The following is a 15,056-nucleotide window of genomic DNA, read 5'->3' on the forward strand; positions in this document are numbered from 1 at the left end:
TCCGAAAATACACTGATAACTGTTGCACAGTCTTTTCACATTTGTTTTTCTGTATTAGCATCATAAGACCACAAATGACAGGTACCTGTAGGAGACCTAAGATACCTACATATGAGCAACACTGATGCTTAACTGAAGCAATCCTAATTTACTGTGAAAAATCAGAATGTTGGGGCGCCTGGGTGGCTCAGTTGTTAAGCGTCTGCCTTCAGCTCAGGTCATGATCCCAGGGTCCTGGGATCGAGTCCCGCATCGGGCTCCCTGCTCAGCAGGAAGCCTGCTTCTCCCTCTCCCACTCCCCCTGCTTGTGCTCTCTCTCTCTCTCTCTCTCGCTGTGTCTCTCTCTGTCAAATAAATAAATAAAATATTAAAAAAAAAATTAAAAAAAAGTCAGAGTGTTAAAGGGAGCTCCTAAATAAAGTTGATCTGACCACAAAAAACAGACTTAGAAAAAAAGAAAATGAATTTAGAATATAAATACTTGGGTAATTATCTTTGAACAATAAAATGCAGATTAATTTTCCAGTTTAGTCATATAAACTAGATCAGGATTTGGCAAGTGTTTTCTGTAAAGAGACAGAAGTAAATATTTCAATTTTTGGTTTTGTGAGCCAAGATATTAAAAGAGAAGAAACAGATTTTGAGAAAAATTTTTACTAAGTAAAAAAATGTAATAATACTAATTGAACACAATTTTTTAAATAACATAAATCTACCAAAGAGAAGAATGGAAATCTTTTCTTTGGGGGCAGGAGGATAATATTTGGTTAATTGGGGTTTAAAGTTAATGCTCCCTATCATCAAAATCAATTGCAAATGTCTACCTCTTAATGATGACCTATAACGAGATTTTACATTTTAACACAATAGAAATATCTTTAATGAGATTTTATATTTTTGAATATGTTTTTTCAAACAGGTAGTATATTAAAGTGTCACTATTGTATAAGACTGCTGAATGACAGACCTGTACCTCTGAAACAAATAATACGTTATATGTTAAAAAAAAGAAAAGAAGATAGTAGGAAGGGAAAAATGAAGGGAGGGAAATCAGAGGGGGAGACGAATCATGAGAGACTATGGACTCTCAGAAACAAACTGAAGGTTTTAGAGGGGAGGGGGGTTGGGGGGATGGGTTAGCCTGGTGATGGGTATTAAAGAGGGCACGTTCTGCATGGAGCACTGGGTGTTATACGCAAACAATGAATCATGGAACACTACATCAAAAACTAATGATGTAATGTATGGTGATTAACATAATAAAATAAAATTAAAAAAAGTGTCACTGATTAATAAATACAATACCATCTAATTCGATAATAAAATAATCAATACTCCACTGTGCATTAAAAGTATGATATTAAAAGTCCATTTTTCTTTTGTTTGGACATGATGGATAAATACTGATAATAAAAATACAGTAAAATGTCATAGGGCAATATGGGTGGCACTCAAAACACTACTGATTTAGAATGGTGTCACTGTAAGCTGCAGTAAATCAAGCAACAGTGAGAAATTATAAAAGTGCTTCATAAGGTCTCTGTCACAACCAGGCTATCGTGGTGTAAAATCTTTAACTGATGATATGTAAATGAACTAATGTGCCTGTGTTTCAATAGAACTTTACTTACAGATGTTTAAATGTGAATTTTGTAAGTTTCACATCACAAAATATTACTCTTCTTTAGATTCTTTCTCTTCCATTAAACAATGTAAAAATTATTTTGAGCTCATGGGCTATAAAAAACAGGCAATGGGCCATCTTTGACCCATGAGCCATAGTTTGCTGACCCTTGAACTCATGAGATAATTACATTCTTACCTTCTGGCAAGCTGCCTCAATTGTTCAGCACATTCACTGTCTGATTTCTGGTTTATAAGTTCAAGGATATTCATGGTTCTGTGAAAATGTCCACATGATAAACTCACACTAACAGCTGTTTCATGTTTATCACCAGTTAGTACCCATACTTTGATACCAGCCATTCTCAATGCTTCGATAGTTTCTCGAACTCTATCTTGTAGCCTGAAAATAAAAGAAACAACATTAGCAGTAGAGAATACATCTTTGACCATTTTAAATATAAACCAGATAGTACATGTAAGGTAAATTCTGGACTCCCTGACTTAAAAATATTATAGTATAGTGATATAACTGATTTTTTTCCCATTAGGGAAGAAACAGGAATAATCAAATTAGTGATCATCTAGTTAACATAACATCTATAACTTTATATTTTAAGAATTTATCTTCAAAGTTGATTTTTATAGAACCAAACTATATGGTCTTCATAAACTCCTATTTTATTTAGAAAGTCTTAAATTTGAAATTAGAAGATTTTCCTCTTTTTTCGTAAGAAAAATTTTCATATCAGTAGTTTAAAAATCAAATTATGGACAATAAAGGATGATGTAATTTCAGGTGAGTCTCAGAAATCTCATGAGGCCAAATGAAAGGTAAATGAAAACCTAAATTTTAAAAAATACAAACACTCTTAGAGACAGGTGGTGGGGAACAAAGACTAAATGGACCTCAGGGAATTCACAAACTAATGAGAAGAAAGTCTTTAAAGAAATAATTATAAGGTACTGCCACAAAAACAACACAGAACTATCTACAAAACATGAATACTTCACAAAGAAGAGAATTTTTAATCCTATTAGTGGTAAGGAAAGGTCTTATTGGAGTGGGGGTACTAACTGAGCTATACTTTGTAAAGACATGAACAAATGGATAAAGGAAAAATTATCCAGGCAGAAGGCACAGCCTTGCCAAAGAACAAAGGCACAAAATAGAATAGTTTTAACTATAGCTGTTCAGAGAACTACATACAGCTTGGTACTGCTGAAGCAGAAAGTGGAAGCAGTGGTGGGAAATGAGGCTGGAGAATTAAGCAGGTGTTTAAAGCCTTTGTATGGCACACAGAGGAGTATTCTAAAAATTCAAGCCTATAGGCAAAACTGTACATAGCAGAATTCTTTCATCTATTTAAGATATCCGGCTAGAGTAAAAATTGTATATACTGATTGGGAAAAATTAAGGCTTTAACTCTCTATTTTGATTTAAAATACATTATTATAGGATGTTAACAAATGGAATATATGTCATAAATTAGAAACACTTGGCTAAGAAAATTCTTACACGAGAAAAAGGATATTGCCTGTTTGATGCTTACCTGTCTTCCACTGCTGTAGCTCCAAGTAATATCAGGTCTTTCTCTATGAACTGGAAGACAGCTGCCAATTTCTCTTCCCGTTGTTGCAAGGCAGTCCTGGCTTCAAACAGACGTCTGTCTATTTCCTCATACTCTTTAGATGTCAACTGTTTATAGGCCATACACAGAGTTCTCAGCCCTTTCTAAAACAGAAAAATTAAAAACAAAAATTGAACAAAAATAACTAATGGGTAATCAAGAAGTCACTGAAATAAACGGAGGATGCCTTACCAAAAATCAATCACAAAATTTAAAAAGTACTATCATTTAGTAATAGGAAATAAATGAAGTGTCACAAAGCCCTCATGACCTGAGTTATGCGATGCATATTATCATAGCTCTTTTAATTTCTGATGCGTTCTTAAAAGTTGCTCAAAATAATTAAAGTTTTTAAATTGTAGCATATTAAAGCCTAGACAGGATCATAAAGATTATCTCACTGTGGTTTTAAAACTGTTTTACCTGGAAAGCCAGAAAGTTCTATAGGGGTAACTTCAGGACTGTCAAGAGAGGCAGCCCCAGGTTCTACTCTTGTTTTAACACTTAAAAATCCATTTTATATACTTTATAAGAAAATTTTTTAAGCAAAGGGGACCATAATTTCCTGAGAGTTTATGGTATGATGAATTTACAGTTCAAATAATGATGTAAAATAAATAATACTTTCTATAGTCACCAAATGATTTTAAACTGTATCATCATATAACTTCACTGGTGAAATAGAATTACACAACACTTAGGATTATATATTTGATTATCTGATTCTCCTGGGCATAAATTTTTCTTAGGTGCTACTATTTGAAAATTGGTGTCTACATCTAAGAGCTATACAAGTTCCTTCTCTTGCTGTACATTCTCCTCAGAAAAACCCCAAATAAATATATTTTTTAAATGTTTTATTTATTTATTTGACAGAGAGAGAGACAGCGAGAGAGGGAACACAAGCAGGGGGAGTGGGAGAGGGAGAAGCAGGCTTCCCGCTGAGCAGGGAGCCCGATGCGGGGCTCGATCCCAGGACCCTGGAATCATGACCTGAGCCAAAGGCAGATGCTTAACTGACTGAGCCACCCAGGCACCCCCCAAAATAAATATTCTAATAACAGAACTTGGAAAGGGTACATTATAAAATACTACATGACACTATTCAGATTTCTAAATATTGATGTTCCTTGATTTACAAATGACCCATACCTATAAATAACTGCTTTTCTTAAACAATAGTTAAGGGACCATGAGAGTTATAAATATAGGAAACTAATTCATTTTACAACAAATATTTACTGAATGCCAACTATGTGCCAGTATTGTTCTGGATTAAAATGAGTGTAAGGTAGAACAATGTCTCTGTTCTCATGGATGTTACAGTGTGATAGATGAACTAGATCAGGTGGGCAGAGATGAGTATAGAGCAATCATTTATAGAAATGCAGAAATGAGAGATCATGAGTTAAGACTAAGAGCTGCCTAAAAATTTTCCTCTTCACATGAATTGTAGCACTTTGTTTCGTAAGATTCTCCTACGTTCTTCTAGTAAGAGAGAACTTCACAGAGAGAATTCACAAACCATAAAATTCACTCCTTTAAAGAGTACAATTCAGTGGTTTTTTATAAGCGTATTCACAGAGTTGTACTATTACTACTATCTAATTTCAGAACATTTCATCACCCCCAAAGGAATCCCATATCCATTAGCAGACACTTCCCTTTTACCCCTTCCTCTAGCCCCTGGTAACCACTAATGTGTTTTTTGTCCCTATAAATTCCATTATTCTGGATATTTCATATAAACAGAACATGTGACCTTTTGTGACTAGCTTCTTTCACTAGGCATAGGAACTTTTCAAGGTTCACCCAGGTTATAGCAAATGAGTACTTCATTTCTTTTAATGGCCAAACAACATTCCATTATATGAATATGACACACTGCTTAATCCATGCATCCGCTGATGGACATTCAGATGTTTCCAACCTTTTGCCTATAGGAATGCTGCTAAGTTTTTGCGTGAACATATGTTTTCAGTTCTCTTGGGTATATATAACTAGCAGTGAACTCCTGGGTTATATAGTAACTATATTATTCTATGTTTTATGAGGAACTGTTAAACTGCTTTCTAAAGTATTTGTACCATTTATAATCCCACCAGCAATGTATAAAGGTTCCATTATCTCTACATCCTTGGGATTCCCCTATATTCTTTAAGTAAACTCCTCTTTTTTTTTTTTTTTTAAAGATTTTATTTATTTATTTGACAGAGAGAGACACAGCGAGAGAGGGAACACAAGCAGGGGGAGTGGGAGAGGGAGAAGCAGGCTTCCCGCTGAGCAGGGAGCCCGACGCGGGGCTCGATCCCAGGACCCTGGGATCATGACCTGAGCTGAAGGCAGACGCTTAACGACTAAGCCACCCAGGCGCCCCTAAACTCCTCTTTTTAATATATTAATTTGAATGGTCTTTGCAGCCAAAAAAGCCCTAGCTGTAACAGTTTCAAAGAAAAGACTTGTATTTTAGCAGGTTAAAAGTCAATTTTTAACCAAAGAATGTAGAAGCCAACACATAATGTAACAGAACTGCAGAAATTCTATACTTTTTGATAAATTACTAATGCAAAAATGAAGCCTTAAATCTTTCATATGTATATCTTAGCTTAGAAATTTACACTCACCAAAGCAAATTCATCTACGTGAATTCTGGTTTTTTCTATTTCTCCACCTACACATTTAGGAAGAATTGATGATTCAGCTCCTTTAGCAAATAAAAGTTTCTCACCTAAAAAGAAAAATCAGTTATCAAACTCTTAATATTAGATAAATAAAAATTCATAAAAATTTAGATAGGTTACCTGAAGGTGCCTGAACAATTACACTCATTCTCCTACGATCTGAATCAAATTCGAGAATATGAAGCAGTTTGTACCTAAGGAAAAAATAAGACCAAAAGCTTACTTTTTTTTGAATAATATTAAGTGAAGATTTGAAAAGAACCCCTATAAAAGTAAGAATTAGAACAAGAAATTAATCTCAACTACATTTTCAAGATGGGTTACGAATCATTAATAACAACACAAGATAGAAATAGAAGGAACTGACATTTATTGAGTACTTACCAAATGCCATGTACTTTACATACCTTATGTCATTTAATACCCATGAGAACCAAAGAAGGTAGGTCTTATGTCATTTTACAGATGAGGACTATTAAACTCAGAAAGATTAAGTAATTTTCCTAAAGTCAAATAAGCTTGTGAGTGGCACAGCAAGGATTGGAATCCAGATCTGCCCAGCTTCACGTTTTTCTCACTAAAAAAGGTAATTGATTCTCAACCCTCTTTTCTGCCCAAACATACCTGAGAAATACAACACACTCACATTAGTAACAGAGGATCATTATAGCAGCGATTCTGAACCTGACACAGTGAATGTATGTACAGGTGGGGTAACAAATGCCTTTATAAGGAGTAGTAAAAGAGTATGTGTGGATAGGTCAGGTGTGGCTTGAAGTTTTCTGGATAGATTTATATAGTGATATACATACATAATGATGTGTACATCTCAAAAAAAAAAAACAGAGTGGGATGATGGTTCATAAGTTGATGAAATGAGCTAGACAGGCTTCTACATTAAAATAGCAAAGAATAGGCTCTATTTTAGTTTGGAAAAGCACAATTTGGAAAGGGACAGCTGGAGTTGAGATATGACTGGAATTGGTAAAACCATGAAAGGTATGAATAGAACAGGAATGGACTAATTTATCAAGCAATGTAAATATTGGAAAAAGGCAGTTGTTCCTTAATGTTTGAAAAATAAAATCATAGGAAATATGAAGAAGTTTTTCTTTATTTATTGAAAACTCATGAGACTCATTATCCCAGGGGTGTATAAAAATAAACATATGAGTAAATTCAAGAAACATTAAGCTAAAATACAAACGAAAGAGTCAGAGTAGGATATTGTTATTACTGTGATGAAGTACAACATAGTATTACATCATTCTAGAGCAGGGGTCAGTAAACTTTTTCTATAAAGGTCCAGGTAGTAAATATTTTAGGCTTTGCAGGCCATATATGGTCTCTGTTGCATTAAAAAAAAAAAAAAAACGGAAACAATCCCTCAACAATGTAATGAAGTTTGCAGGCTATAGGTCAGATATGATTTATGGGCCACAGTTTACAGATTCCTGTTCTATATTAAATACATAGAAAACTACAGTATAGAAAAAAATTACCGTTCCAGTTTTCCAAGTGTTTTAACTTCCATAGTTTCTTCAGAATGGCCAATAAATACAATGCCAATTCTAGGGATTAAAAGATAAAGAAATACAAGATTTAAGGATGATATTTCATGTTTCATAATATGTCATTATAACTTAGCATGAATAAAAACATTTAAAGTATACATTTAAGATGTATTTTAAAATATTTCTTTGAATATGGCATTGTTTTTAAGAACGTGAAGAATCAGAGTAGGTTCAAAACAATACATACACAAGTATTTCTCACAAATTATATTCTTTATATTTCGTAGTAACCAGATTTTTAAAGATCTCTTCAAAATATGATTCAATGCAAGCTTGACAACAACATTAATAACACATATAAAATTCTCATTTACAATTTAGAGTGCACTTCTACCTTTATGTGTTTATGAATTTTGTCTGACAATTTAAAGTAATTTTCTAGTATATGCACATTTTCATTTAAAAGGTGTTTTTCTGAAGATTTGGAAATTAGATCAAACTACCTTGCAGCAGCTTCCACTAAAGCCTTTTCATCTGGTGAAGATGCATAGTATTCCAACTGGGAGGGTGCAAAGTTGGATTGCCAGGGACCATCACCAATGCCATCAGTCTGAACATTGCTAATCTGTACAGTGTGACAGAGACTGACTGCTTTAAAGAAGAGATCGTGTTCTTTAATCTGTAGAAAGATAATATTCTCAATAAAAATACCATTCCCAAGTAACATTTAGAAAACTGTAAGCAGAATTCGAAAAAAAAGTCAATAAATACAGTTAATAATTTGGTTATCTTTGATCTACAACAGGAGTGCTACAATCCTGAACTGCCTGAATGCTAGCTGGTTGCTTCTGACTCCAAAGAGTAAAATTGCTTATAACCCTTCAACATAAGAGTATCTTTTTAGGAAACATAGCCAAATTGCAAGTAAAGATGAAAACTCTTTTGTGGAAAAAGTTGAGATTTCAAAAAGTATTAGATACATTTAAATTCTATTTCTTAGCAAAGTTTTTTCTTCTTCACTTCAAGGCAGTAAGGTTTCTCCACTTAGTCTCATTTAAATACTCAGAGAACTAAGGCAGACACATATTAATTTGCAAGTAAAAATGGGTTGTGACTACAAATTCTCAGGGCTGAATCAAAGGATATACATTTCAAGTATATATTCCTTGCCCCACTGACACTTAAATTTTTTCTCCTACAATCCAGTAACTATCAAAGAGAATTATTTAAAATGAAATTCCAATTTATTAATTTAAAAGTTGCTTACCAGTTCACTTTCATTTTCAGGACTGGTTCTAAAAGAAGAACTGGTTGTAAGATGGGTTAAGTTGTTAAGATGGGATAAACTATTAAGGTAAGATAAGCTTCCTTCTGAAGAGTCTGGTGTTGGTCCTTCAGATACAAGTCTACCATTGATTTCTTGGTATTTTATGCCATTAATTGAACATTCCCGAAATTGCATCTCATTTTCTGTCAGTGTACCAGTTTTATCTGTAAACACATACTCCACCTAGAGATGGAAGATAAAAGAAAACAAACTTTTGTGTTTATGGTCCTATGTTAAACAAAAAAACCTTGTCCTCCTCTGTCTCCTAAAGTCAAGCTTACCTATTAACATTAGTATACTGATGTTGAGATTTTTTTATAATCTAAGCACAAATAAAGATGCACAGAAATAAAACAGGGTAACATAAAATATTTCAAATCTATATAAACTTTGAAGTTTGTGGCATTTTTAGGTGCATGTTCATGTGTACAGCTGACTGATAATGTGGGATTAATACTTTTTTCCATCTCCTGGATAAGGTGTTTTCAAGTAGTAGGACCAAGAATGATCTTTGAGCAAGGGTGGAAGGGATGCCTAATAACCTAGAAATGTGAAATGGTATGTGGTCCAGAAGAAATGGTACAGAACTGGGATCAGGAACACAAAGTGATAGCAACACAAAAAGTCAGAGATGGAAAGTTGTCTAAAATATTAGATAGATGGAGGAAATTGAAACCAAGGATAGAAAACAAACTCAGTGAAAAGGAAAGTGTTTAAATGAAAAAAAATATATTTTAAGATTTATTTATTTATTTGAGACAGAGAGAGAGAGCACAAGCAGGGAGGAGGGACGAGAGGGAGAGGGAGAAGCAGGCTTCCCGCTGAGCAGGGAGCCTGATGCGGGACTCGATCCCAGGACCCTGAGATCATGACCTGAGTGGAAGACATGCTTAACCAACTGAGCCACCCAGGTGCCCCTAAATGAAAATATTTTTAAAAGTAGATAAGACAAATAATTTTACTACTCTTTTGAGACTAATTCTGGAAAATTAACCCTATAAGAAGGTAGGTCCAAAAAGAGAAGGATGAAATAGTCAAGTCTTGATACAACTAGGATTATGGTGAGGATTTGATTAATGCAATAGTGATCCGAGAAAGTTGTCATTTAAAAAGGGAGGTACACATCACAAGGAAAAACAACAACTATAGACCAATACCCCTTATGAAAATAAACACAAGCTAAATCTAGGAACATATAAAAAAGAGATACACCATGAATATGTGGTGTTTATCCCTGGAATTCAAGATAGGTTCAACATAAATCAATGAAACCTACCACAATAATACACTGGTACTTATTCTTTATTCCTTTATTAAAATGATCATCTTGACAGATGCAAGAAAAGCATTTAACAGAATCTAATACTCTTTCATGATAAAAACATTCAACAAATTAGGGATAGAAGGCTATTTCTTCAACCCGATAAAATATATCTACAAAACCCCATAATTAGCATCCTATTTAATGAAGAAAGACTGAATGCTTTCCCCTAAACTAAGTTCAGGAATAAAGTAAAGATGTCTCTTCTTGCCACTTTTATTCAACATTGTACTGAAGATTCTAGCCTGGGTAATCAGGCAAGAAAAAAGAAATAAGAGGTATTCAGATTAGAAAAGAGGTAAAACCATTTGTAGACAACATGACCTTATATATAGAAATTCCTAAGGAATCCACTAAAAAACTACTAGAACTAATAAATGAGTTCAGCAAGACTGCAGAATAAAAAGCTCAACATACAAAAAGGGAGGCAGAGTTAAAGCTGGAAAAAATTGTTAGGACCAAGAAATAAAGTGAGAAAATATACCTTAAAGTTCATTTTCTTGCAAATAGTAAAGATAACTACAACACCTGAGATGTAGGAATTCTGCTATGTAAAGTAATAATAATAAAAGCCAATAATTGTACAGCAATCACTATATTGCCAGCACTGCTAAGTGTCCTAACTCATTTGATCCTCTCAACAACTCCATGAGGTAGGTACTATTATTATGTATATTTTAGAGAAAAAGAAACAAAGGAAGAGTTAGGTTAAATAACTTACCCACAGAGCTAGCAAATGGTGAAATTAGAAATAAAAGATGAATTGTTTTATCTTTCCTATGTGGTATTAAAGACTGTCCACTACTTACAGCAAATGTTGAATTATAAAGATGGATACAGAGAGACGTCACTTACCTATACAAGTTAATAAAAAACTTTTAGATCAGGAATAATAATAAGAATAAGGTATAAAAAAATTATGATATAAAATATCAGCAGTCAGAGAGAAATAATATTTCAAAGATGATTAGAATAGACACAGACCTATCAGTCATGGAGGACTCTTTAGAATTTAGAGGATAGAGATAAATAAAAGAAATTAACTTTGATATTTAAAAGTATACAGGGGCACCTGGGTGGATCAGTGGGTTAAGCGTCTGCCTTCGGCTCAGGTCATGATCCCAGGGTCCTGGGATTGAGCCCCACATCAGGCTCCCTGTTTAGCAGGGAGTCTGCTTCTCCCTCTCCCTCTGCCTTTTTTTGCTCCCCCCCAAATAAATAAAATCTTAAAAAAAATAAAAAAATATATAAAATCAAGTTTTAACTTTTAACTTTAGGGCTTATAGAGAGGGCACTATACACCATCATAAGAGCAGTTTCTTCTACAGTATGGAAATGAAAGGGCACAGAATATGACAAAGTAGCTTTCATTGGTATAAAAATAGATAAAAGAATAGAGGCAATAAACATATTATGAAATACTTGCAGGCTTAAAAGTAAAAAGAGAGACTTAGATGAATTATAAATTTAAAAAAGTTATCATTTAAAGTTTCTTATAGAGAGAGCAAGTAGGAGTATATGCACAAACAGTGTGAGGTTCCAGAAAAACAATATTCTAACATGAAGAAAAGAGGAAGAGGGGAAAACTGGGATAGAAAAGGTCAAAGGAAAGAAAAAAAGGGAAAAAAACCCCGTGTTCAAAGAAGCAGTAAAAACAGGCTATGTTTTTAGGCCTTGAATAGGTGATACATAATTAAAGAAATGTGACATGAATTAATATTTAGCAGAAATTACTAAAGTCTCTTAAATGCTAAAAATAAATGGATCAACTTCTGGTTAAAAATGGTAGGTTGAGCAAATACAATTATCTCTGTTCCTCTTGAGACTTTACTAAAATAAGAGTAAAGGAAAAAAAAAAGAACAAAAATAATGGTAGATGAGAACATGAAAAGGGAGATATGACAAGTTTGGAAGATGGAAAGGAGATGAATGAGTGGTAAGTGACTTAACAAAACTTAGAATATGAAACCTTAGCAATGGGAGAAACCCTTTCCCCAAAACTCGCAGGAAGTAGATGTACCAGCTACTACTGAATGTGAAAGTATAGGATGAGGCTGAAAATGAAGGTACCAGGAACAGTCTGAAACCTGAAATCCCCTCATAACTTGCAAACCTGAGACGGCCCTTCATCTATCTGAGTAACAGTTGGAAGGTTTATTCTCTAAGAAAGGGACTGAACCAAAGGGAATCTGAGCCCCATGGAAAGCTGAAAACAGGTCTGAGACAGCTGAAAACAGAAGTGTTGACAGTATGCTAAAAACAGGGAGACTTCTACTGGATGGCTCTAACAATCACAAGCAGCAGAGATACTAACTGTAGTCATTTTCTCTGGGGAAACTGAGGAAAGACCAGTACTGACACTAGGAATATGTCAAAAAAAAACAGCTGGATGGCGAGGCTTTCCTAGGGAAAATTTTTAAGCTTGTAAGGAAAGCCAAAGATTAGCATTCATTTGAGGATTACTCCTTAAAAGAAAGGTACAATTAAAAGAAAATTACAGTCAGTTCTGCTATAACACTGTCTTGAAAATGAGTCTATAACAATGTAACTCATATATGAGGGAACAATTTGAGCATAATGTGGGCTTTGCATTTGGTTATGCACCATTTCCTCTGTGAGAAACACCAGCAAACTGCACACAAGGAACACATGAAATGTACACATCTCAAACAGCTACCAGCCACCTCAAGTCACCACAGGTGTTAGAAGCCATAGCCATCCACTTCTATTTTCCGATAACCTTCCTTTCAGTAGTTCACAATGACACACAGGTTGCAACATTTCTCTGATGGTCACTTCCACAATTAACCTTCTGGTCTTTTTCAAGACAAAATGCCACATATATTATAGTATTTATGTATTTTTTTTTTTTTTAAGATTTATTTATTTGAGAGAGGGTGAGTGCATGCAGGTGCGCACGTGAATGGGGAGGGTGGGGCAGAGAGAGGGAAAGAGAGAATCCTCAAGCAGACTCACCACCAGTGTGGAGCTCCACGTGGGGCCTGATCCCAGGACTCTGAGATCATTACCTGAGCAGAAATCAAGAGTCGGACAACCAACTGACCGAGCCACCCAGGTACCCCAGTATTTACGTAATTCTTAACAATTTATTTTAAATGTGTTACAAAATTTTTGTTGCACTCCTAATCCCATTAGCCCTGTGGTTTTTACTAAGGAATTTTACATAGAACAGTAATTTTTAGGATTGCTTTTTCACATTACAGCAGAACTGACTGTATTGAAAAAGGAACTAGGAGCAAACAGAAAATGCAGGGAACAGAAAACTTTAAATAACCATCATTAATATCCTCACAGAACTAAAAGAATAGATCATACTCAAGAAAAGGAATAAGATATAATTAAAAGAAGACTATTCAGATATAATGGAATATTAGAAACTAAAAATATGGGGTGCCTGGGTGGCTCAGTTGGTTAAGCGGCTGCCTTCAGCTCAGGTCATGATCCTGGAGTCCCGGGATCGAGCCCCACATTGGGCTCCCTGCTCAGCTTCTCCCTCTGACCCTCCCCCCTCTTGTGCTCTCTCTCTCCCTCTCACTTTCTCTCTCTCAAGTAAATGAATAAAATCTTAAAAAAAAAAAAAAGAAATTAAAAATATTACAACAGAGGGCGCCTGGGTGGCTCACTTGGTTAAGCGACTGCCTTCGGCTCAGGTCATGATCCTGGAGTTTCTGGATCGAGTCCCGCATCGGGCTCCCTGCTCGGCAGGGAGTCTGCTTCTCCCTCTGACCCTCCCCCCTCTCATGTGCTCTCTGTCTCTCTCATTCGCTCTGTCTCAGATAAATAAATAAAATCTTTAAAAAAAAAAAAATTACAACAGAAATAAAAGAAACCAAAAGTTAGGTAGAAAGATAAAGTTGACAAATTCTCCCAGAATTATAAAAACAAACAAGTAAATGAAAATTGAAAGTCAAAGAAAGAATTAGAGAATTAAGATAAATGATCTGAGATATCCAAATACTAACTTAAAAAAAAAAGACATGTTATCAAAGAAATAATATAAGAAAAATCCCTGGAATCGAAGTACACATATTTTTAGACTGAAATCGCTCACAGAGCTCATTGTCCAGTGAAAGAAAAAAAAACTCACACCAAGGTATATCATCATGAAATTTCAGAATTATCACATAAAGAAAAGATCTTAAACACTTCCAGAGATAAAATAATAGATCGCACATAAAGAACTGGGAATCAGAATGGCACTGGATTTCTCAACAGCAACACTGGAAGCTAGAAAAAAAATGGAGAAATGCTCTTAAAATTTGAAGGAAAACAATTTCCAACCTGGGATGCATTATACAGCTAAATTATTAATCAAGTACAAAAAAGGAATAAAGAAAAAAAAAGGGAATAAAGATATTTTCAGCCATGCAAAGCCTCAAAATATTTTCCTCTCATGCATCCTTTTCCAGGAAGTTATTAGATGTGTTCTACCAAAATGAGAGAATAAGCCCTAGGTGGGCTGACACAGGATCCAGGAGATCCAAAACAGGGGAAAGCAAAGGAATTTCTAGGGTGATAGTAAAGGGAAGTCCTTGGGTGACAGCTGAGAAGCAGGCCCAGACATAAGTCCATACTGAAGAAGACAAAAGTCTCCAAAAAAGCTGCCACCAAAAGAAGAGAGAGAAAAGGAAAGGAAATCCTAAATTACCTCATGTGTTTCAATATGTAGAGAGATGTTTCATATATTCATCAGAAACTTGTTTGTGCAATTAAGCATGAAAAAACAGAGCAATTAATTCTAGGGAAAATAATATATAAAAAAGAAAATGTAATTATAGTATCATAGGGCACACTTAAAGAACTTGAAATTAATGAGCAATACTAAAAGAGTCAAAATAATGTCAATAAATATTTATTAAATCTCTAATTGTGATATAAAAATATTAGGGGGTTATGGGGAGGCTAAGTGAGTATATATCTGGGTATGTATATATAAAA

At 34.5% G+C, this 15,056-nt stretch overlaps 1 protein-coding gene across 2 annotated transcripts in view; it reads right to left on the reverse strand.

The window, feature by feature from the left end:
• The window catches only part of ATP11B (ATPase phospholipid transporting 11B (putative)), a 121,371-nt gene that overhangs the window by 48,569 nt on the left and 57,746 nt on the right, over positions 1-15,056 (reverse strand). For both annotated transcript variants that reach the window (XM_064584827.1, XM_064584833.1), the window contains exons 13-19: positions 8,717-8,959; positions 7,953-8,128; positions 7,438-7,506; positions 6,056-6,129; positions 5,879-5,982; positions 3,177-3,358; positions 1,823-2,026 (exon numbers count right to left, since the gene is read on the reverse strand). In XM_064584827.1, the coding sequence (XP_064440897.1) occupies positions 1,823-2,026; positions 3,177-3,358; positions 5,879-5,982; positions 6,056-6,129; positions 7,438-7,506; positions 7,953-8,128; positions 8,717-8,959 (1,052 nt within the window). The remainder of the gene's footprint in view (positions 1-1,822; positions 2,027-3,176; positions 3,359-5,878; positions 5,983-6,055; positions 6,130-7,437; positions 7,507-7,952; positions 8,129-8,716; positions 8,960-15,056) is intronic.

This window comes from Mirounga angustirostris, unplaced genomic scaffold (genome assembly GCF_029215605.1).
Source record: "Mirounga angustirostris isolate CCGP_5_RB_7025 unplaced genomic scaffold, mMirAng1.0.hap1 SCAF_1, whole genome shotgun sequence".
Taxonomy (NCBI): Eukaryota; Metazoa; Chordata; class Mammalia; order Carnivora; family Phocidae; genus Mirounga; species Mirounga angustirostris.